A 24,160-nucleotide genomic window follows, 5' to 3' on the forward strand; every position below is an offset into this window, starting at 1 on the left:
CACACCAATTGGTGTCGTCTTCGTTTTTGTAGTTCATAGCGCCAGTTTGATCCGTAAGAAAATGGACACTGCATTTTTTTGCTACTCAGCAACAACCATAGTGACAATCAGCTGATAACGCCCTTAGTATCAAACACAGAACGTGAGCGTGGTTCTTTCCTGAGAGTGCTTTTTTCTCGCTTTATTTCATTTAGACATCAAGTCGTATGGTTTTTTTATTTCTTTCTCCACGGAATATATTTGTAGGTCAATATTAAATAGGTTAGCCTTCATTCTAATCTTTTCTCATTTGAGATGTGAGATATGTATCACGCGTAAATATAAGCTTTTTAGTATTTTACTACAGCCTGAAAAATCCTCATCTTACCAAGCGCACGAACAGTTTAAGAAGAGGGAAAAAAAACCCTGACAGAACCGAACACTAATGGAAAGACGTTAGCAATTAGCGACGCTATGGTTAACCATTTCTAAAGTCTTACAAGAGTATTTCAAATTAGCCAATAAGCTGTTTCTTTTTCCCTATTTTGTTTTGTTTTTTCTGTTGTCAATACGGGATTTATCACCGATGAAGATACCTTTCCCGGAAGAAAAAGATCGGCAGTCTGATACAAGCATAAAAGCAGCTAACATCCTTTGTAAATCACTCACTCGTCCAGTCAAAACTCTGGAAGTCCCTGGGTTTCAGGAAAGTATACGGAGTTGCACCTGTCATGAATTTTGAAGGACGCTGCATCGTTTGAGAGAAAAACGGTTATTATGACTTCATTTAAATAGATCTGCATATTTAGAATAGACGCAGAAATAAATTGTGTGGTTCTCTCTAATAAGTCATTTCTCTCTTTCAGATGTTGACAGCTTTGCTGCCGAGATAATTACCAAAAATATAATTTATACCAGCGGAGGATTCAAACTTATTGCTGTGACCTTGCATAGTAGAAATTTGTTTTTTAGTTATTCATCTGCATCCGTTCGCGAAAGCTGAGATAAATTGTGTTTACATCCTCGACCTGTGTAACAAAAGAACTTAAAACATTGAAGTGAGGTAGATTGGTGTAGATTGAATTGATAAACAAACGTCTCACGATTTTAGAAAAACTCACGAACACCTGCCGGCTTCTAAAATAAACATTTGATCGCTTCTTGCACGAATTTACTCTGATTATGTTTGCCGATACATGTTTTTCCCAGCAACGTGCCGTGCTTTCACAGTTGGCGATCTTATCATGATTCAGTGTTTTTCACATAACCAATAACACCCTAAGATGTGTTATCATCATTAACGAACTGCAAGCATCTTCTGCTCGGGGATAATACTTGAAGCAGCATGTGTTAAAAAAAGCCGCATTTAATCGCTCTCTTGTGAAATTATCGTGATATTGGCGAGTTTGGAAATTATTTGACGATGAGTGCAATAAGCCTTAGTTCACCAGAGCACGTACCTGACGGTTGCAAGAAGTTTCATCAAACACCGCCATTTGATAATTTTGAGCGATCCAATGCAACCGGTCTGATCCGCAAAAGGCGTATTCGTATTAACGTGAGAGGATTTCAATTTGAAACCTTCCAAACAACGCTAGAGCAATATCCAGAGACCATGCTTGGATGTCCAACAAGACGGGTCGAGTTCTACGATCCCGTCAGGGACCAATACTTCTTAGATCGTGACCCGGAAATATTCCACTTTATATTGTTTTTCTATCAATCGAATGGAATCCTTTCACGACCTGAAACTATATCAAAAGATAACTTTGACGAAGAGCTCAAATTCTATGGAATTACAACAGATCAAGAGGAAGCGGACAAAAGAAGCTCCGGGGCTGTCAATGAGGCAGTGGCAGCACCCGAAGAACATCAACGTTTGAAAATGCAAATCCAACGCGATCAAAACTTAAATTGTAGTCAGCGTGAGAAAAATATGCGAACAAGATGTTGGTTGATGTTGGAGTATCCTCGGGTCAGCCTAGCAGGTATGATATGGGGTAGAATCTCAATTAGTATCATCCTACTGTCAGTTTTTGCCTTTTGTCTGGAGACAGTGCCAGAGCTCAATTGCCCTGAAGACAAAATAAGAAACACCCACCGCGAATGGAATCAATCCGCAGGAAATAAAACACAAACAACAATTAATAACGCAAGTCATCAATTGCAAATGACTGCCATAAATGAAACGTCCATGATTTATTTACAAGACTGCTCCGCTGTGCGCATATGGTTTGTTGTAGAAACTTCTATTGTTTTATTTTTTATGGCGGAATACACAATACGAATCTATACTGCGCCGAGAAGATGTAATTTTGTTACTTCGTTGTTCGGGATTGTGGATGTGGTGGCGATCGTTCCGTATTTTATTACGTTAGCTGTCTACGGCTGGCGAACGGAGATGAATTTGCAAGTCACCTCTTTCAGTGTGCTCCGAATCATTCGCCTGTGTCGCGTGCTTCGTGTCTTCAAACTCAGTCGCTATAGCAACGGCTTACAACTTGTTGGAAAAACGTTCACGGAGACGTGGAGGACGCTATCGTCTTTAATGATGTGCGTGCTGATGGGCGTGATTCTATCCTCAAGCTTTCTATTTTACTTCGAGGAACAGGATGCAGTCAGCAGCATCGTGAAAAATTTTTATTGGGCAATCATCACCATGACAACGGTAGGATACGGCGATGAAGTCCCCAGGACCCTGCTCGGCAAACTTACTGCGAGTTGTTGTATGGTTTTTGGGATTGTCTTGCTGTTGATTTTACCGTTGCCCGTGTTTGTAACACATTTCAGCAGTCTCTATCAAAAAGAGGCGGAGAAGAAGAGACAGAATAAAAGCAAAGGAGCTTATGCAACTCCCACATTGATTGAAAAGCTAAGGACAAAACAAGTCTAACTATAATGAAAAAAACCCCAGTCACGTCAGAATAAATATGTTAGATAATTAGAACAGATGTTTCGAGTAAGAGTCGCAAACTAACTATTGGGCACTCAACACTTTAACCCTTGAGAGGGACTAGTATCGAATTTCTCTAAACACTATAATCCCTGCACCGCCTCAGACATAGCAGAGTCAACTAAGTCCCAGATGACTTTCAATATCCATTTTACATATGTTCATTTGCTTTCTAAGAAAAATCGAAAAGGTACAAAGAGGAATCATTCTCGATTGGTTTCCCTGCATTCTGTGCTTTTTTTATGAATTTTCTTCATTTTCCATAGTCAGGTCGTTTTAACAATATTGTATACCATTATGCATTATTACCCAGTACTAGTCGAGGTAGTTTTAATATGGCTGTCGATGAGAAAGGTGTGGTAAGGAGGTTTGAGCAGCCTGAAAACGAAAGCATAGCAAAATGTGCTGTTTTAGAGTGAATATACTGCTTTTTTAAAAAATCTTTTTTTAAATCGAAAGTCGAAATCTTTCCCTCCTTTACTACTTTTTTTTTTTCGCGTTCATACTTTTATGAAAGATCTCTCTAAAATATGGCAATTGCAAAGCAAAGAAAACTGAACTAAGTTGATTCTCTTGAGATCAGCCCACTGTTGCTGGACACGAAATTCAGAGAAATAAGATCAATATCAGTATCTGGGCAACTGCCCACCTACCCCTCCCTTAACCCAACAACAGTCGATTGATGACAAGTTGGGGTTAACGTTGGGTTAGGGGAGGGGTAGATGGGCAGTTGCTTAGATACTGATATTGATCCGAGAAATACATTTAAAACAGCCCGGTAAAATTTACCTTCCGTTTACAAACTAAAGCATTAAGAAAACTGCCAATGGATCTTATGTCATAATTTAATTCACAGAGCTTAAAATTTTCCGTCGACTGTAACTGCATCGTTGAATGACAAAAAATTCATCTTTAACTAAATCATAATAAAACAAACAAAGTGGTATTTTGTAGGCGTCCCTTCAACGGAGACAGAAGACATCAAGCGATACGTTTTAACAGCATTAGGTTAAAGGATATAGTATTAACTACCTATGGCTAAGATAATCGATACAGTCACGGATAACAGTTCACAATGTAGTGCCTCAAGCGCGAGAAATACATTTCAGCGTTTCAGTCTTGCATTTGATTGGTTGAGAAAGTGGCCTGAGTTTTCCCGACCAACCATGATAAGAAATAAAGCAAAATTATCGCAATCTCAGATTACTTTTGCCACCCAACTGAAAGCTGCTCGAGTCGCAACACTTAAAGCATACATAACAAAACAGCTCTTATAAGAGAAATTTTGCCACATGTACTTTGCTTTTCAGTTGTTATATCAATTAGTGAATACCTAAATCTAGCTGCATGCAATATTCACATACAGACACTTTACGAACCCTCCTTGGTAGTCCATTTTCTGTAGTCACCCCTTGCCCCGTTTATAATCCTTTAACAACGACTGATCCCCCCTCCCTCCCCCACTAAAAAAACCTCGGCACCCTTCCCCCCCCCGACAGACAAGAAATAATGGCGGGTCTTTTATAAAAATTAACGCTTGTCTATCATGTCTGTGCGTGTTACGTGTTATCATCCTTCCCGTTGATTAAATTTTTAATCAGGAATACATTTGAAGGATCTAACGTAGTTTCCAAATGTCTTTTCACCCCATTTGAAGACTTTCGCTGGTTTTTCTTCATCTCTCCGACGTGCTGCATGTAGATCTCGTTGAAACTCGAAATGAAGACAGGGCTCGGAAGACATACCATGACAACAACCCCAAAAATTGCACACAATGCGCCCACCATTTTGCCTATAGGAGTTATAGGTGTCATGTCTCCATATCCAACTGTCGTCATAGTGATGATAGTCCACCAAAATGAGGCAGGAATACTGCAGAAGTCTTCGCGATTTTCCTTATTCTCCACGTAGAAAATGGTACTTGAGAACAATACTACTGAAATAGATATGAGGAAAAATAACGCGATTAGCTGTTCTTTGCAAGAACGGACAGTATACCCCAGAATTCTAAGAGCGGCCACATAACGTGTGAGTTTAAGCAGACGCACCACTCGTAAAAGACGAAAAATTCGCATAACCGTGAACGAAAATGCGGGCGCATATGTGTTACCAAACAAAAGTGTTAGAAAATACGGAATTATTGCAGCCAGATCAATTAACGCCAGCGCGGACAGAAGAAATTTGATTTTCTCTGGAGATGAAACCAGACGGGCGGCGTACTCGGAACTGAACCAAACTATGATACAAGTGTCAATCACAAACCAAACTCGTGGTCTTCTCGGGTTTCTGCCCTCCTCTTGGCTGACGCCACTCGCATTTTTGGTGTTATTGTGAACGGACAAAGATTTCACCGCCCGCGTTGCTGCATTGTTACTATACATGGTCTCCGCACAGAACACCACAACAGAGAGAATAATAACAGCCATTGATAATTTGGAGAAGAGCGCAGCCTGCTTTGACGATTCAGGATATTCTAGCAATTCCCACAGTTTTCCCTGCCAATCTCGCTCAGGCATATAAATCATTTTTTCTTTTTGCTCAGCAGGCTTAACTGTTTTGATCTCGTAGAATCTCAGTTCCTCGTCGAACGCATTTGCTGGGATTGTTGAAGGTCGCGAAAGGATTCCTCTGGATTGGTAGTAGAATAGAATTGCGTCGAAGGCGCCTTTGTCTCTTTCGAAATAGTATTCATCGCGAAGAGGGTCATAAAACCTCTTTCGTTTCTCTGCCGAACCGAGAAGAGTCTCAGGAAATTCTTCCAGAGTTTCCTGGAACGTCTCGTAACGGCATCCTTGCACGTTTAGAATAATTCGTCGACCGCTCTCCGTCATTGCAATCATGTCTTCTTCTTTTCGTACAATTAAACCCTTCCAATATTGTTCCTGTTGCATCCGGTATGAATGAAACTGCAGCTCCTAATATCCCGGACTACCATTATATGGATTCGACATGTATTATCGAAAGCTGAAGGTTTTGCCATGTTTTTACAATCGACAGTAAAAATATTTTTTTCCACTACAGCAGCTTGACCTTATATTGTCTGTATTAACGAGCTAATGATGAAAAATGTCTCATGTAAACAAATCTTCAAATTCCGTAACAGATGCGCTTTGCCGATTAATTTTTAAAAGTGTCCTTTTGTTGCTGGTAGAATTGAAAGCACTGCAGGATTCGTTCTGCCCCTAAGAACAAATCTATTTTAAATTAATGCAGTAGTGATATCACCCGTCTGATTTTCATAAACAATAGGCGAAGGGTTAATCAATGCTTTTGACTAACACAAAACTAAAACCGGTATGATTTCAAAACAAGACAGAAAAACCTTCATCAATAATTCAGTGTTGCGCGATTCCATGGTGTTCCTCTTAACATGAGCTGGTCGATATTTCAAGGTGTTCAAGTTTACCATTTATAGAAACATTTTCCTCAGCTTATTTTTTTTATCGTCCACACAAACCTCAAAACAGAGGTGAAACCGTAAGAAGGAAGTGCGGCAGATGACGCCATGATCCAAAAACACGCCAATTAAAACAATGCGTATCTATGTTTTCAGTTCATCTTTATCCTTTGTAATCCGCTTTGTTATCAAGACTAGAATCTATCGGCACTTTCGCTATTATCTTAATTGTCTTATTAATAAGGGAATCATCTTCAGTTAATTTCATTCCCTCTTTGCTAATAAAAACGCAGGCTAGAACTAGGAGAACATGACCAGGATGGCAAATAATCCAGCATCGTATTCGCGTCAGGAAAATTAATCATAATTAAATAAAAATAATAGCGTGGAAAGATACTCCTCCCCCGGAAACCGCTGAGACAATCCGCTAACAAGTTAACTTTAGGAAAATATGGTCTTGGTGCAGCTCCACTTTCCTCTCCAAGCGCTGATTGGTCAGGGGAAAAGATCTCCAACGGCGTCTCGTAAACCGCATAATGAAACTCGTAAAAATTAAAATCTAAGAGAAGGAGTTTTCCATCTGATCTACTTAGAAGTAAAAAAAACCAAAAGAAAAAAATGATTAAGAAATCCTGAATTAGAACTAAAGGATTGAAGAAAAACATCGAACTATTATGACAATTACAAAAGTCAGAAATCATCGTTGGCTTGAATCTGATTATCAAAAAATATTCATGATTTTTAATTTTTCCATCAAATTCTTTTCCTTTTCCCTTCGTTTTTTTAAGCTGTATACAGCTAATTCTTATCTTTGGTAATCAGGAGAAAAGTTTCGAATCGGGAAGCTTACGTGTCATCGACAGTTAGTTTCGTGTTATATTTCGTTCGTGACATTCGGCAATAAAAACAAAATTTAGACTAATAAAATAATTTGAAACAATGGCATAATTTTGACACATTAAAATTCCTTGATTCGTGCAACTGTTGAAAGCCACCTTGTTATAATTTGTTCGCACGCGTCGCATGTGGTGAACGAATATATTGCTGAATTTTATTTTAAACTAGAACAATCGCTTACTTCATTGAAGAATGATTAGGTTTCTTGACGTTAAGTAAATATTGATTATGAAATATTGAGGGCGAGCTTTAAAACCAAGAGATCGACCAAATATTAGCACAAATACTAGCACGATATGAGGAAAATTAGACCGCACACTCCCTAATAACCTATTAGCATAACCATAATAACTGTTAAAAATAACTATATAATACGACTTGTGCTGAAAACATTGCACTCTAGATATCAACCAGGAAATCTAAATGGAATATACTACACAAACTGACGGAGAAGCAATGATAATGGTGCAAAAATGTGTCGGCGTGATAAATAAAAAATTAACAACCTAATGATTTTCATTTCTGTCTTGTCTTGAAGGCACGTTTTCTTTTGATTTTCTTTTTGAAGAAGAAATTGTGAAGATTTGGCTCCTTACAAGAATTATTTTATGTTCGATTTTTCTATTGAGGTGGGATTGGAATTTATAATGAACTAAACACATGAAATATGATGCAAGATCCTACGCATATAGATAAAGCTTTTCATTCTAAAAACAGATTCATTATGAATAACTTCCGCTATCATATCGATTACACTGTCAAGCAAACAAAGGACTTAAATGGAAAAATTTATAAGCTTTCGATGTCACTGTCAGGCAGACAGAAAAGTACGACTGAGAAGTTTATCAAATCAACAATAACATACAAGAAAGCATATGGAACTCATTAAAGCTTAAGCATAACTCGCATATGATAAAAAAAACATTATAGATGGGGATATACGTGTTATTAATTCTTTCGTTTTTCTTTCTTTCCGCGACAAACAAGCTCACATAAATATTTGAAGGAGTTTTCGTGTTTTAATGTGGGAACCTTCTGCTGTGGGAGAACGGGTAGAAGTTAAAATGAGGAATTCCGCCTTTTTCCGACACGCTTTGTCTTGATGAAGAGGAGCGGGTGTTATTGACTCTGAGCACTCTAGGAAAGCCTAAGAAGTCCGATAAGGTAAAAAAAAAAAAAAAGTGTCGTGTAAAAAATCAATCTATCAGGCCTTAAGGTAGAGATTGCTAAAATATTGAAAAGATCTTCAAGGAAAAATCGTTCGCCGAAGAAGAAAATTACATGAAAGACAAGTTTCTTCCAGCAGAGAGGAAATGTAAATGTAACATGTAGGTTCAACATAAAACCTTCCTTCGTAAATCCTGCCATGACGTGTTCGCATGTTTCCATCTCCTGTAAACGGTTAGTATCCGATTAAAGTAATAATAATGATAATAATTAGAATAATAATAACAATGATATAGAAACTATAGTTATAACAACTATAAACGACAGTAATTAAGCAATAAACGCCACTTTCTATCAGTTTACTTGCTACTGAACCCTTTCGTTTATTGAGAAGTTGGGAGAACACTCGGAAAGTCTGTAAGCCACGAGGCACAAACTTTTTACCGATCGAAAGTGTGGTTTATTGCTTTTACGACATAAATATGTATGAATTTTGTCAGAAAGAATGATAAATTTAAGTTTATTCTCTGATCAAGTCGCTGATTCTCATGAAAACTGTCAAAAAGTGGGATAAACCAATCAAAGTGCAGGAAACTGAATTAACTGTCAGCTAGAAGAGCGAAGACTGTAATAAATTTATTGCTGGCACGGAGAAACTGAGCAGAAATTGTAAAGAAAACAAACGAGAAATTTGATGGGTGATATACTAGATAAAGGCAAAAACTATAAAGTGCTACTGAAGAATACTTCAATTTGGACGCAGAAACGCGATTTTTGTGGCCAGAATTGGCTTACCATTGCGATTACAATCTGATAATCAGTATTGAAAGTTTTTAAAGTTTGCAAGCCTAGAAAGCAGTTTTAACATTTTCCGGAGGTTTTTCAGAGAAGTGAAGGTCAGTTATAGAATTTTAGCTAATAAAATTTATTTCGATCATGAGAACTTAAGTTTAAATTCTTTCATAACATTATTGGAAGGCGCCACGACGGAAACGTCAAAATCGAAAGACAACAACATCGAGCGGTGTGCATTGATACAAACACCGTCCAGCTATCTCGTTTACATGCGGTACCGACCATTTTCCTTCAACCATCGAGCCGTGTGCATTGATACAAACACCGTCCAGCTATCTCGTTTACATGCGGTACCGACCATTTTCCTTCAACCAAATTCGTCGCTATTGCCTCTGCTTGAATTAAAGCTTTCATGAAGTCCTCGTTAAAATTTACAGAAAGGGCTTAAAGCGTTTAAACTTGGCAAATCCTTTTAAATGTAAGCTGAAATCGTGGACAGCAAACGGGACTGCCATAAATCTTAGTGCACATTCACTTTGCAAGTGGTCTTTGTTCTCATCAGTAAATAAGATTTTCAGCGTTTAAAGTGTCTTCTTCGTTTCCTCAAAACCAAAGACCACTAAAAAATTTAAATTCTGGGAATTCGCCTTGTGTGGCGCCATTTCACAGGACGGGAAAATGTTTCAATTTTTATGGGTATGCAGGCAAATACGCAATAGATATCTGACCAATCAAAAAGTACATTGAGTCTAAGTTACGTCACAATAAAAATTATGACGATGATAATAAGAAGTATAATAACAACGATAAAATAATTAAACTATCACAATGGTACAAACAATAATAATATTAATAAGGATTATATACGCAGGAATATTAACAATGGTAAGACTCACAATTTTACTGATGATAATTCTAAGAGTAATAACAGAAATAAAAATGATGATTATAATAACAATATTAATGGTATTGATATCAGTAATATCATCAATGATTATGATGTTAATAATGATGATAATTTAAACTAATTCATGTACGATTGCTCAGATTTAAGAGAAAAGTGTTATCCATGGAATTCTCTTTAATAAAGACAAAAAGGAAAACGAAACTTCTAAAAACTGTATGATTAAAAATGCAAAACAAAAAAAAAGTATAGTTGAAAAAACACCTTTGTCCCACTCCATATTTACCTTTTCCGGCATTTAACAACGAATATCTTGTTTTCTCGCTTTAAAACAATACCATGGTATCTGAGAATTCTATTTACCTCACTCTCATTAACAGATGTTAAAACGACGCCAAATTAATATTCCTTTCGCATCCTCTATTTACACTGTATGTGTATCTATTCAAAATGAGTGACAATTGAATACTTATTTTATTCTTTTCTTTATTCGTGGAGTTAAAAATCCTGTTACTTCGAAGAAGACTTTTTGTGATTTAATCCTTGTAACAGAACGAGACAGAAACAACACCTTAAGGAATCTATCGTAGTCCCTTTCATTTTGTTGGATTCGTTTAAGTGATTTTAATAGGAAAGCACTCACATAATTGTTTTTTTCTTTTAAGTGTTTGGTTGTTAATTGTCCATATTTGCATTTAGTTTTTAGTTACAAAGACAACGATAACGGAACATTCAATTTGACATCTCAACAATAAACTGTCATGGTTCAGAGATAGCGTGAAGGACGGTTGGGCAATTTGTGCAGAGAATCCTTTGGATCCATAGTTTCGATAATCGATATAACTGCTTTGGGGCAATTTTCCCATATAGTAATAGCCTATAAGAAGAAAACAAATATTTTTATTTTGGTACGATAGCATTGAAACTCGTGGCAAATTTACCCTGGGGTGATTATAAATCCACTCAAAGTAAGCAATTAGTCATTCTCAAATAATCCCTCAACGTGAGCTGCGGAATGGCCGCATTTGAAAGAGCAAATGGTTCTGTTAAACGAAAAACTTAAAAGTCAAGCAAAAACCAAGTTAACAGTGTTAAAGCATCGGAAATGGGAGCTTTTCAAATTATTTCCCGGAGTGTTAATTCACTTGCCCACCTGCTTTTCTATGACGTCACTAAGAAAATGTCGTTTAGGCTTCTTTTCGAAATTACATTTGTAAACACTGCATCGATGTTATTGTTTGATCGACCGTATCAATTACAGCGCTTAAGGCTGGCTACCTCGGTGTTTATGTTCACTGGATGTGAATGACAGACGTGGTAGAATCGATCTCGTGCGATTAAGGATTGGGCAAGTCACAGTGCACCACGAACACATTAATTCCCGCGATGTTTTCTAAGCTGTCTTACGGTAAGTTCGCTCAATTTGTTGACTTTTTCCCCTTTTTCCGTCTCTTGCTCAATCGTCTCGATAGAAAAGAAAAACACACAATCTTTTCGATTGGAGGTGTCTGTCTTTTCTATTAGTGACAATTTCATCTAGACTATCATGCTCCAAAGTATCCAAGGTGATGATAATACTTCGGTGATGTTGTGTTTCAAAATTTAAAAGTATTCTTTTAGTGAATGGCAATTATTGTGGAATAGAATATTCAACTAGTGGACGCTACAGCAAATTTCCCGCGTCGGAAAAGCGCCGCAAGTTTATTGATTAATGTCCTTGAACGTCCCCGCAAAACACAGCAGAATTAGGATAATTATGCCTCGACGAGTCACGAACTCAAGGCTTAAACTTTATCTAATGTAGGGGGTAAATCATACACGAATTCATATACGCAAGAGTAAAAAAAGTTCCAACAAAATTTGCTACGGCTTACTTGATTAAGCAGCGCTATCTTGTGTAAGTGCTCTCAGCACAATTTTCCCTTACTACCGCGAGTTTGCTCTAGTTTTTCCGATTTGCATGTGGTGTAATGTTACTCGGCAGGTTGCGAATTTCAACTCGTTCAAAAGGAATAGTTGTAATCGGTCTGTATTCTCTTTAATACAAGTGAATGCGAGGTAGTGCTTCCAGCTTAAGTAAATGAGAAATTTACACATGCAGCTCAGCGAAAAATATCCAAAACATAACTTCTTCCTCGCTTTTTCCTTATCGTCTTTCGCAAATTTTCGGTACGCTGTCTCCAACACCGTTTTGTCATTCTACCTATTGTTTCCGAGTATTTTGTTATTCTTCAATCAACGAACAGTATCTTACAAAGGAAATTCCGCAAAAAAAACTGGTGTATGATACAGAAGATAAGAAGGGTTAAGAAATTGCGATCCCCTTCTCTCAGCTTTCAGTTGTAATCCAAAACCTCGCTGTTTTCAGAATGTAATTATATTCAACTGTATATAATGCTTCGAACATGGGAAATTAGAAATTCCAACTCCTGATATTGCATGTTCTTAACCCGTTTGTTTCAAATGTTTTCTGACCTTTTATGTTTCCTTCGATCAATGCAGAATTTTACCATTTTTCAAGTCTGTACCTAAGCAGTCCTAAAAATATACAAACCGATCCATAGCCCTATGGTTGTTAATTCAGACACTACATCGGCTAGTTTACAAAGTTTTTAGCACAACACATTCTATTATGGGCAGAGGCTGAAATGCTTTACTCAAAATCGTCTAATGAAATGCATATTTTTGGATACCGAAAGCCAAATGAACGAAAATGTGACACAAAAAACATTCTTTCTTCTTCAAGGCAACGAACAAATATGTTATATCGTTTCCATGTACATCCCCCATGAGCTCTCCAATATGATATCTTTCAAATGCCACGTTGGGGCTCGGAGATAAAAATTACAGGGTAATTCATTCTTCTTAAGCCATATTGTTTCGTAAACTTTCAGTATTACATATTTTCTTTGTCATGGTGGACTCTTAGTTTACATAACAAAAGTGTTATATTATAATTAAAGTTGAAAGTGATACCTCTTAAAATCGACCAGTGAGCGAAACCACACCACTAAATTGCGATATCTGTCAAAACTGTTCACAAATTCGCGTAAATAGCCTCATTTGTACAGAAGAGAGTAATATCCTTTATTCAAATCGAAATAATTTTCATGAGCCTTGGTTAAAACCTGGGCTAAAACGTCTCGCAGCCGGACAATTTTTCTATGGTTTACCGCGCTGCGGTTTTCGCAATGTTTAGGGACCTGTTGTCAAAATGTTTGTAATTTGTGGTTGGAAACTAACGCTTTTTTTGGCTGCACCGTATTAAGCATCGCCATGAGCCCGGATTAATCTGTTCAATGGCTAAAGATCTACAAGCGACGGGGAGCTTTTCTTCTTTAAAACGCTAGAAGTATTTGAGCAATTTCCTTTTGGATGCCTCTGAGTTCATCGTATTCTATAAGCTGAGAAAAGCATGTCTGAAATCTGCATCCATTATTTTCCATGTTTGCCACAAATCGCGGGGTTGAATTAAATTTTAAATCTGCACAATTATGAAAAATAGTGTGTAGGCGTTTCAAATGGCTTAGCCATCTGAATTTTTAAGAAACAATGCGAATATTAAAAAAACATGCTATTTTCAATCAGAATTGTCAGGTAATTTTTTTCTTTATTTCTTTCTTTTAACGAATAATCATACTTTTGGAATACCAAGTTTACGACATAAAGGTACCAGTTTGCAAGTAAATTGCCCTCATTTTAGAACGAGCTTGCTATTGCAATTTGACTCGTTAATATTTGTCTGTCTTAGGAGAACCATGGTTAGAAACCGGTAGCGAGTCCTAGATTTCAAGTTATTGTCTTCGTATTTTCAGCTATTATCACTCTGATTTTTGTTCCATCACACTTTGCTGATATTGCGACTATAAAAGGTAGGCTGCTTTCGTTTTCCAAAGAAGAAATTAATCCCACGCTAAATTTAAGATACCCTGATTGCTTGGCTGCGTTTGTTACGATAAATACAATTCAGTGATGGTTAATTTCTGTATAAATAAACTCACAACAGAACTCAATCATGATTTATTGCACTCTCTCTTTTTTTTTTCATTTCAGCCAACGTGAGGTAATGCCGGAAACTTCTATACAACTATAATGTCGGTGTGATGCGCAAATCATATGAGTCTGGCCCCAGTGAGAGGTCTATAACGCGCGGTATGCGGTCTTCACACTGTTTCGGCGGGCAGACGGTAACGCCATAACATCAGGATTTAATGAAGAAAACACAAGCGTCTATAGAAATCATCCTCTTCAGCAGATAATAAATAATAGCGTCAATCGGAGAGTAAAATGCTTAAGGCTTATAACGCCGCGATAAACTTCCCCCCGCTCCAAACTCCCCGACAGCGGAGAGTCGCAAACTATATTAATGTACCATCTTACAAATCAGCGTACAATAGCCCACGAGTTACCATCAATGTCAGCGGTATGCGCTTTGAAACATACGAGGAGACCTTGGGGAATTTTCCAGACACGCTGCTCGGCTCTCCATCTAGACGTATGGAGTTCTACAGCTCTGCACTAGGTGAATACATTTTCGCTCGAGACAGGCAATCGTTCGACGCCATTTTATTCTTTTACCAATCGCGCGGTATTCTTGCCAAACCGCCAACGGTCAGTGAAGAAACATTTATGCAAGAAATTGAGTTCTACGGTTTGCCCGGCAGTTATTACTCGGACAGCTACGAGGATTTGTCAGCCTCGCAGGATGATGTGGAAGAAATTTTACCTCTTAGTCCACACAAGCGAAAGCTTTGGCTCTGGTTTGAGTATCCGCGGTCTTCCAAAACCGCGCGGATTCTTGCACTTTGGGCGATTTTCGTCATTGTTTTTTCAACTGTTGTGTTTTGTATCGAAACTATTCCAGCGCTCGCGCTTCAACCGAAGACAACTTACCGGAACGTTAGCATAGGCGGCCATTACACCCGTGTGCCTTACAAAGAGCATATTGTCGATTACTGGTTTGTTATGGAGGGGATATTCGTTGCATGGTTTACAGTTGAGTACTCTGTTCGTCTTTACTCAGCGCCAGTCGTTTGGCATTTTGTCAAGTCCACAATGGGAATTTTAGACGTACTAGCCATTATGCCGTTCTATGTAACCTTAGCGTTTCAAAACAGCACTGAGGAAGTGCGCTCTTTCGCCGTATTACGCGCAATAAGATTATTTAGAGTTCTACGTGTTTTTAAACTCTCCAGATACAGCGATGCCGTTAAGTTACTAGTCAACACTATATACTCCAGTGTAGAGCAGCTTAAGACCTTAGGATTTTGCATCATAGTTGCAGTCGTGGTGTTCTCCAGCGCAATTTTCTACGCCGAAGGAGATCCAAACATTGCTAGCATTCCAGACGCTTTTTGGTGGACGATAATCACCATGACAAGTGTAGGTTATGGCGATGTGGTTCCTATAACCCCCCTGGGGAAATTTGTGGGCTCTTTTTGCGCCATGAGTGGGGTGGTACTGTTCTGTCTCCCCACACCGGTTCTGGTGTCTAATTTTGTTAGGTTTTACCTTAATTACGGAGATCTTACCGAAAGGAAGCGAGCTTTTGCTCATAATTTAAAACAGTTATTCCTCAGATCAAACAAATAAGAGGAGCGTTTTGCTTCTCTACTGATACGGTCGGTTGGGGGTAAAATTTATGCAATGTTCTGTTAATTATTTATTCATTTATCCATCCATCCCTTAGTAGAGCGTCTCAGTGGGTTGACAGCTTTTACGCCTAACGGTAAAATTTTGGCCATTTTGAAGCTAACGGTTGATCTCTTTCTGTTCTAGTTAAAAGAAAAAAAATTTACCCCAACTTTCTTTACGAATAACGGTTAAAATCTGTCAAATTTTAGCCAAACGGCCATTTAACTATTATTATTATTAACATCATCATCATCATTATTATTATTATTATTATTTTTCCGTTTTAGAGCTAACGGTTTACCCCATTTAGGTCCTCTTATTACTTAACTATTTATTTGTCTCCATTCGTTTTTTATCTCATTTTGAATGCGACGTTATCAGGTTACTGGTTCTTCAGCTCCGGGCGTATCATGAGGATATGAGAATCAGATAGAATACCTGCACAGGACGAAATCACATGTTTCCGTATTTCTGAAACGTGGCGGAAACATGCAACTCCATGTTTCCGTTATGTTTACGTAAAAGTGGTCCGGTTCCGTTGTATACGCAGCAACGGAAACGCGAGAAAACGTCACGAAACCGGTAACGGAAACACAGGTTATCCGTCGTGTTTCCGGAACGGTTTAACATGTTTCTGCCACGTTTCCGTTTACGGATTCTTGCAATTTCGTCCTGTGCTGCAATTAAAATGTTATTAAGTTGAAAAATGTGGTCAACGAAAAGGCAGACTGAAGAAAAGTTAATGATTTTTTCGTGCTTTTAACGCCAATTTTTGCTCTGATGTGTTCCTTGTAGCTTTCATTCCACTTGACAACTCATTTAAGAGTCAAAGGTTAAGTGTGGTCTCGTGCTAAGTAGCCCATCTAGCTGGAGCTTATCCCTGTTGCCATAGCATTGAGCAACCAGGAGTATTACTACTTCCCCCTGGATGAAATTCGTTTTTAGTCCATCTCTGGTAACTTCTCTTCGACGCTTTCCTTATTGTTCACCAGTACCCACTTACACCCTAGCGCAAAGAGGGTCTTGCCAAGAGTGGCCTTCGTGTAGCCGAACCTTCCCCCCAAGGAGAAACTCCATTTCACTCGGGGGGGGGGGGAGGGTACGGCTACACGTAGACTATATCGAGAGCACAACGCAGTGACTTAGGTAATACTCGAACCTAGATCTCTCGACCGCGGTTTCAACGCGCCAACCGTTCCGCGGTTAGGATATCCTGAAGATGTGACATTATCCAGGATTACGTTTAGTGAACTTCCACAAAGGATTTTTATGCCCCCATCTACTTTCTTAAATGACTATCGTCTATTTGCTGCTTTTTTTGTTGCTTTCACTCCGGGTTCGCGATATTGAGGCCCTTGCTCGACGAGAGGTCGTCCTGCACGTGTGAAAAGCTTCCATTTTATATGGCCTACTAAATCAACTTGAAAACATGGAATGAGCGACAGAGAACTTTAGGATCTGGCAAGAAAACAGGCAGCGATTTTGCAAAGGCCCTGCTACGCAACATTTCGGAGCAAAATCAAAAAGAGGGACCGTTAGACGGGGAACCGTTTACGATCGTTTGCAAGTATAATCCCGTGTAAGTTTTTGAATGACCTTTCCAGCTCCTAGTAAAATTAATTTCCGGTAGTAAATTTCTCCCGATGAAATTAATTCAGACATTAATTTCTCCAAAATTTCATCTTGGTATCCGCTCCTATTTCAGTGTATATCTTGAAACACTGTAGCAGTTAGTATCAAACGTAGAATGTCACAAATTTGTTCCCGGAAAGCTTCCCCTTTTAAAAATTTTTTCCTCTCGCTTTTGTCCACTCCTGTGCCCAAGAATATAATTTCTGAGTCTGGATTTTCAGCCTCGATTTTGATCGTATTATGGTAGACGTTTGACTGTCTTTCAAATCTTCTAATTTATTTTTAGTAGTGTTATAGATTTCTTCTAAATTAGCGGATTAGCTGCTTTCTGGGCAATGACACCTGTTTTCTTTTTTCCCCATGAAATATTGGTAAAAGCTACGGCCGTTTTGGTACCCTTTGCCCTACGTGGGTTTGAGGGGAAAATATTGAGGTCCCGAATCACAGGCGTCCCAAGCAAAGTAAACGATTAATTCATAAAAGCGTCACGCGTTGTGTGATTCGGTGCTAAGTCACGAGAGAAACCGTTGAGAATTTTAACACGTTGTGAGGAATTGTATGGAGAACGAAATAAGGTCGATTTACTATGATAGATATTTCGAAATATGAACATACTATTCCTCATAATGTGTTTAAATTCTCAACGATTCTTCGCAAAACTTAACACCGAATCACACAACACGTGACGCTTTCCTAGATTAATCGTTTGCGCAAATTAATTGCGCAAAGCACACTGATCAGGCGTGACCCTTTAATATAAAGTAATATGGTGCCTCTAATGCTGCATCGTAATGCGCCAATAGCAACAAACCAACGTGCTACAAATAGCGACGCGTAAACAATCGACCTCATCGCCTTATGAAGACTAGCTGTATTCCAGTCGAAACGTCGCGATCAACATCCAAAGTGACTCCATCGTGAGACAATCTAATAAAGTTCATCTCCTATCTTACACCACGATGAACAATAAACACGTATTTTATTATATGTCAGATATCGTCCTAAGCCACATTTCACGGAGTCAACGGAGAGTGCACCTGCAGCTGCATGCTGACCAATGATCTCTCAGGGACCTCACGAGCTGGTCATGTATTGATTAGGGAGTTTAAAAAGTCCATGACTACTAAAGCTCTTGCCAAAAGATGCAGAAAATCAAAAGAAAGGGGATAAAATGCAAATATAAAATTAAGGTGTTTTCATTATTCATGGCCCCCATCTAGACTAAATTTGCATCTCAAAAGAAACGGGAAGATTTGTAGAACAAAGACGGAATTATCTGAAGCCGAGATTCTGTTTTGAAGAGTACTTTAAATATCTGTAGTCTTCTTCTTCCTTTTTTTTTTTTTCACCAAGAAGAATCAAGCAGGTTTGATAAATCGCCGGTTCAAAATGGCACGCTAAGATCACAATTATTTTCCTCAACATCTTTATTATTTATTCATTTCTTATGGCTAGTCTTTTTAAGGTATATATATTTTTAAAGGTAACAACGAATGTTTTGTTTTGCACATCGAGTTTTGATTTGTAGTTCAATTTTTCTGAATCGACTCCCAATAGAGTCAATTACACCCAATTGAGTTATGCTTGTCCGCCAACAAACCAAGCTGAATGGAAATCAACACTTAAAATAAATACTGCAGCGATTAACAGATGTGGATAACTGTCTCCTAGAGGTTTTGCAAGACTTAAACACCTCTCTTTGAGTGAATCCGTGTTTGAAAACAACCTCTGGGCTTGTGCTCCTCATTGAAGTCTACATCGGTGGATATGGCTGGTAAAAGTCTCTTTCGTGATGATGTTCCAGAAGTCGTGATCCAGAGCATTTTCAGAAAATACGACTTAGATAACAGTGGATGCTTAGAGAAAACCGAGATTTTAGCGATGCTGCGAGACATGGGATTGGACGAGAAGCAGGCAGAAGTTTGTTTTTTGCTTGTCGATAAAGACGGAAATATGAAAGTCTCTCTTACAGAGTTTTTACTGTGGTTTCGTGCCGGCGAAGGTTTCAATGTGATCGACGACCGAAACCGATACGCTTACGTCCGAAGAGTTGCCGACGAATTTCTAAAGTACGATAGAGACGCGAGTGGAGTGATCGACAGGAGAGAGTTTCGAGCTTTGTTGGCTTCTGGAAGCAAGGAATGGAACCTATGCAGCGAGGAGCAGATCGCCATCGCTCTCAAAAGTGTGGACAAAGATGGCAATGGAACTGTCTCCTTCTCCGAATTTTTGGCTTGGATAGACAGGGAAAACGCAAATAAATGCAGAAAATAACTGTTGTGATCTGCAAACAAAAACAGCTTCTTGATATTTCTTCTTAAAACTTTTTAAAAAGCGTAATTGAAAATCACTTTTCGGTTTAACCTTCCACGTAGGGAAGTTTGATAACGCTTTAAGTTGATATTACGTTATCATGACACATTTTCATAATATTTCTTGGGAGAGTTTATATGGATTCAGAGGTTCCCCATGTCACAAGTTTAGAAAGTTTCACATTTATGCTGATCAAAACTTTTGCCAATTTACCGTGAGAAAAATCACTGCAAAAGCAAACTTTCTCAGAAATCTAATACTAGCTAAATTGGGCGAATGTAAATACATATTAAAAAAAAAGGTCTTTTGCTCCGGGGAGAAAGCAGGTTTCAGGTGTTGTTTTAGAGAGTTTTCCTCTAAAATCATCATACTTTTAGTTTTAATATCTTTCTGATATCTACAAACTATTTGTAAGTAAAGTCATTTACAAGCAACGTCTATAGCAATAAAATATCTTGCTTTCCTCTCCTCTTTGAAATTTCAGATTTCTGCAAAATTTACGAATGCTGATTTAACTTAAATTGCAAGAAAAAAAATCATGTTATTACTGTTTAATAATAAACAAGAAATAACTTCACGAAGTCTACATACCCTGAGAAATTAACAGTTATACTACTAACAGTCTCTCCTTTTTGGCAAAGATCGTTGCGCAAGCCCCCCCAAAAAAATTGACGTTAACGCGCCGCTAGTTGCTTTCAGATAACGTCGATGCGCTATGGGAGCTCCGTGAGTCAGGCGCTCGATAACGAGTACCTTGTGAAATACCGAATCGAGCGGCGTGATGCATAAATTATGACTGATTATGCAATCGGAATCATGTGGTTACTCAATATTTGTCACGCAAGATACGGCTTCGTCGAACTGCATAGCCTTAAGTTTCAATTTTCAGCAATCATTAAGAGTGACTTTTGACCAAAAGATAGACTGCGGCAGGAATATCAAACAACTCAGTGACTGCCTACGATAATTGAGTAGAAATCCGTCTGGCTAAATTTCAATTGGCCATATTTTGTTCCTTTTCTTAAGAAAATATTCATCTTTTTAGTTGAGTGTAATTTCTTACTCTCATTTCCAAGCGTAATCGGTTTTGGGTCAGTTATATTTTCCAATTCCCGAGTTATTTCAGTGACAGTAGAACTTCAAGAATGCCGGGTTGTGAAAATGGTAAGGATGGAACGAAGTGGTTTGGAACGAAGTGGTCATGGAACGAAGTGACCGGATACCGTAAGAATAAAGGGAAGATAAACTGAATGCGTAATACCCATCACTACCACGTTGTAATAACAAATGGTAGTGTGTGCTTACAAAAAACAATTACAAAAACCTGGTAAAAACGATCTGCGATTGCTGATTATCAAAAGTGCTTACAAAATATCTACATACATTTTCAATTACTGGACAGAACCATTCGTAACTTTTTGCTCAAGTTGCAAAATCTTTTGCTATGTACCTATATAAAGATATCAAAGCTTCTCTCTCAAAAAAATTAAGAGACGATGTATGAGTTCAACCATTTGAACTTTAACCTCAAAACGTGTAACTTCATGTAAGGCTAGGCAAGCTTCATTATACGCAGCTGTCAGGTAAGCTGACGAGTAACAGTAACAGTATTACAACAGTAATAGATTGTTAAAGAAAAGAGCTATATTCACGTGTTGAATCCAGTGCGAGACTGAAATTCATGCTTCCCAAAGAGAGTTTTAAAATAGGATAGGAAATCCACAAATCTTCTGCCTGTATCGAGTCCGAAGGGAGTGCTAGACTTAAGGCCGATCTTACTTTACAGGTGCACTTTCTGTACGTGCCCAATAAAGTACGAGACTTGAGGTCACTCTTACTTGACATGTGCGTGTTCTATGCGTGCCAATTAGGGAATGAGACTTGTAGTCAACCTTAATTGACATATGCCTTTTCTGACCGCACCAAATAGAGTGTGACAAGTCATTCTCACTTGACATGAAAGATTTCTGAGCGTTTTATGTACGTGCCGAATAGAGTTCGAGACTTGTAGTCAATCCTCGTGAACATGTGCGTTTTCTAAGCGTGCCGAATAGAGTGCAGGACTTAAACTCAATCTTACTTGTGCGTGTTGAATAGGGTGTGAGATCAGTAGTTAGTTCTGATGACTGGAAGGTGTGTCGAGTGGCTTTCAAACACTGAGACCAGCTCTTTCGAGAGAACAACTCAAACAAACTCAGATATAGGGCAAACCAACACTCTGAAGATTCCAAGTTACTTGGAAAACAAAACAAAGATGTGCTCGTTGTTGATTGCAAATAGGATCCGAATTTTGTTGATGATAGATGATTACTACGACACCTCTTTGATTTCAAGGATTGCCTCCAGAATTGTGCAAATTTTTAGTTTGATCGCAAACACTCCTGGCTCAGCTCACCCCTCGCTTAGAAGACCAGGGCAAAAGCGAGACCTTTGTTTGTGGAATGTACCATAAGGTCAGACTACATGCCTCTTGGTTTTCAGTTCTTGCCCAGTCCTGACCGGGAGAAAAGGTGTGACCTGACAGACTGCCCAGTTTCGGGAAATGTACCATGGAAAATTTTGAAGCATGCTGGCATTCCTATCATTTGGAATGTTTAACTGACTCTAATGTTTGTCCTATCTGCAGGGTTGGAGTTGAAAATGCAATCAGGTCTTTTTCTCTTCATGCAAATAGATCAGTTAATCTCTCAAGAAACACAGCAAGCGACCATGATGAAAATATCATTGACGGAGAACAGGGATTAGGTAGTGGAGATAGGAATGATCATTGTACCGCTGATGATGATGATGACCTCCCTACCTCAACAATAAATGCAAACATCGCACAAATCTTTCAGAACTTGACCCTTCATGTAATGTCTGTCTCGGAAAGACCCCCACCAGTTCAGGTGGTGAGCAGAAGTAGTATTAATCAAGACTACCCATTCAATTCACAAGGAGCATCACGTAAATCTTGTCCATTGTGCTCCTTGAATCCATGTGCATCAGAGCTTTGTTCTGTATCTTGTACATGCCTGCGGTGTGCTCGAAGACAAGCAGCAAATGCTAACACCTCTTTTTTAACTTCTTTTCCAGAGTGCCCATCAATTGTACAGGAAAGACAAGTCAATAATGATGTAGCTGAGTGGGTAATTTCAGTGTCTCAGTCAACTGGTCAACTGGGTTTTGCCTTCACCACAGGAGCCCTCGCCAATAGGCTTTATTGGTGCTTTCAAGCACCTTCCGATCTATGAAAATCAGAGCTACAATCGGCTTAGATACCAGCAGCCAACCTATAGTACCCCTGAGATAATAAATCATCCTCAGCTGGGGTTTTCGGGTGTGGTTAAATGTGGTGACCAGTACCAGATCAACAGCTTTTCCTTTTACGCAGGTACCCTTCAACAACTGGTGACAAGATCAGATCACAAGAAGCTTGCAACAGTGCTGATCTCGCCGCCAGTCAATTCTGGCAGGACCTAATGGGGAGTCATGCTTTTTAGAAAGTCACACTCACTTTGGTCTAGGGTCCACTATTACTGCCTGTGGGCCTGCCAAAATCAAACAAATGGCTTTCTACATTAAATTTATAGCTGTAAGGGATTGGACAGTGAACCCCATTCCCTTTGATGCTGCATTTGTGTTTCATGTTTAATGGAATGCTGATGTAAAGTGATGTGGAAGTCAATTGATATTTTTTATATCATTTATAATCCCGTCAAAAATTTTGTTGAAAGGTACATGAAATTTTGTATGATCATATGAAGTATGTGCTGATTATTTTGTGGAAAACAGTAGAAAGAATGAAATCCAATGCTTGTTTTATCCCATAGACAATGTTGAAAAGGTATAGTTTCTGGTTTTGTGGCTGTTTATCAGGACTCTGATTGGCACGGAGAAGGGGGAGGGAGAATGTGAAATACAAAGTTTTTATATAATTATGTTCATTTTCATGAATTGCTTTTGTTTTTATTATCTCATAATCATACAGGTTTGACAGCAAAAGAGAAGAGAGCATTAAAACACTGCTTAGGGATGTGGGAGGCCTTAAAATCAAGTTATTTGTTTATGTTAATTTTTTTCTTTACGTATTGAAATAATATTGTCATTGTTTTGTCACCTTAGTTACTTGTCAGCTGAATACTTGAACCCCTTTTCCTACTTTTGGCCAGAGAAATGGTCAGATGATGTTGCTACTTCAATTTAATATGTTAAACCATGACGTTTTCTCTTTCTTTAACACATTTAACACATTCTAGTTCAAGTCTTTCCAAATTTAAAATTTCAAGTGAGCTTTAGTTTTGTTTTTTTATTCTTAACTATACTACTTACAACTTTTGTGTTGATTTGTTACGCATCTTGTCCCATTAATTCTTCTTCTTCTCTAGTACTTAAGGTTGCTTTTATGTGTTCTAATAAGGGTCCAAGGGAGGAGAAAACGAGCTGATGGTATCTGGTTATTGAAAGGTATAACAAATCGAAAGCGCTGATTATCCAATGTTGATATGAT

At 38.4% G+C, this 24,160-nt stretch overlaps 4 protein-coding genes across 5 annotated transcripts; 3 read left to right on the forward strand and 1 right to left on the reverse strand.

The window, feature by feature from the left end:
- The first annotated feature begins 361 nt into the window (after nt 1-361).
- Nucleotides 362-3,378, forward strand: LOC113670546 (potassium voltage-gated channel subfamily A member 1). Its single transcript, XM_027186702.2, has one exon. The coding sequence runs from the start codon at nt 1,403-1,405 to the stop codon at nt 2,870-2,872; it is 1,470 nt and encodes a 489-aa protein (XP_027042503.2). The 5' UTR covers nt 362-1,402; the 3' UTR covers nt 2,873-3,378.
- A 388-nt stretch (nt 3,379-3,766) lies between these two features.
- Nucleotides 3,767-6,980, reverse strand: LOC113670542 (shaker-related potassium channel tsha2). The gene has a single exon (XM_027186697.2). It carries the CDS (start codon nt 5,821-5,823, stop codon nt 4,492-4,494), a length of 1,332 nt encoding a protein of 443 aa, XP_027042498.1. The 5' UTR covers nt 5,824-6,980; the 3' UTR covers nt 3,767-4,491.
- A 1,450-nt stretch (nt 6,981-8,430) lies between these two features.
- On the forward strand, nt 8,431-16,495 carry LOC113670531 (shaker-related potassium channel tsha2). Of its 2 annotated transcripts, none has more exons than XM_089201966.1 (2): nt 8,431-8,627; nt 14,146-16,495. In XM_089201966.1, the coding sequence occupies exon 2, from the start codon at nt 14,380-14,382 to the stop codon at nt 15,682-15,684; it is 1,305 nt and encodes a 434-aa protein (XP_089058092.1). In that variant the 5' UTR covers nt 8,431-8,627; nt 14,146-14,379; the 3' UTR covers nt 15,685-16,495. The 2 variants fall into 2 exon arrangements, with proteins under 2 accessions (XP_089058092.1, XP_027042487.2); XM_027186686.2 differs by lacking the exon at nt 8,431-8,627 and adding an exon at nt 11,266-11,500.
- Nucleotides 16,496-18,684: 2,189 nt separating this feature from the next.
- On the forward strand, nt 18,685-20,249 carry LOC113670543 (uncharacterized). Its single transcript, XM_027186698.2, has one exon. It carries the CDS (start codon nt 19,126-19,128, stop codon nt 19,630-19,632), a length of 507 nt encoding a protein of 168 aa, XP_027042499.2. The 5' UTR covers nt 18,685-19,125; the 3' UTR covers nt 19,633-20,249.
- The last annotated feature ends 3,911 nt before the right edge of the window (nt 20,250-24,160 follow it).

Source organism: Pocillopora damicornis, chromosome 1 (assembly GCF_964200805.1).
Source record: "Pocillopora damicornis chromosome 1, jaPocDami1.2, whole genome shotgun sequence".
NCBI classification, from domain to species: domain Eukaryota; kingdom Metazoa; phylum Cnidaria; class Anthozoa; order Scleractinia; family Pocilloporidae; genus Pocillopora; species Pocillopora damicornis.

Excerpts from the sequence above, each read along its gene's own strand:
- LOC113670546 (XM_027186702.2), top strand. The coding sequence starts at position 1,403 with ATGAGTGCAATAAGCCTTAGTTCACCAGAGCACGTACCTGACGGTTGC.
- LOC113670542 (XM_027186697.2), bottom strand. The coding sequence starts at position 5,823 with ATGCAACAGGAACAATATTGGAAGGGTTTAATTGTACGAAAAGAAGAA.
- LOC113670531 (XM_089201966.1), top strand. The coding sequence starts at position 14,380 with ATGCTTAAGGCTTATAACGCCGCGATAAACTTCCCCCCGCTCCAAACT.
- LOC113670543 (XM_027186698.2), top strand. The coding sequence starts at position 19,126 with ATGGCTGGTAAAAGTCTCTTTCGTGATGATGTTCCAGAAGTCGTGATC.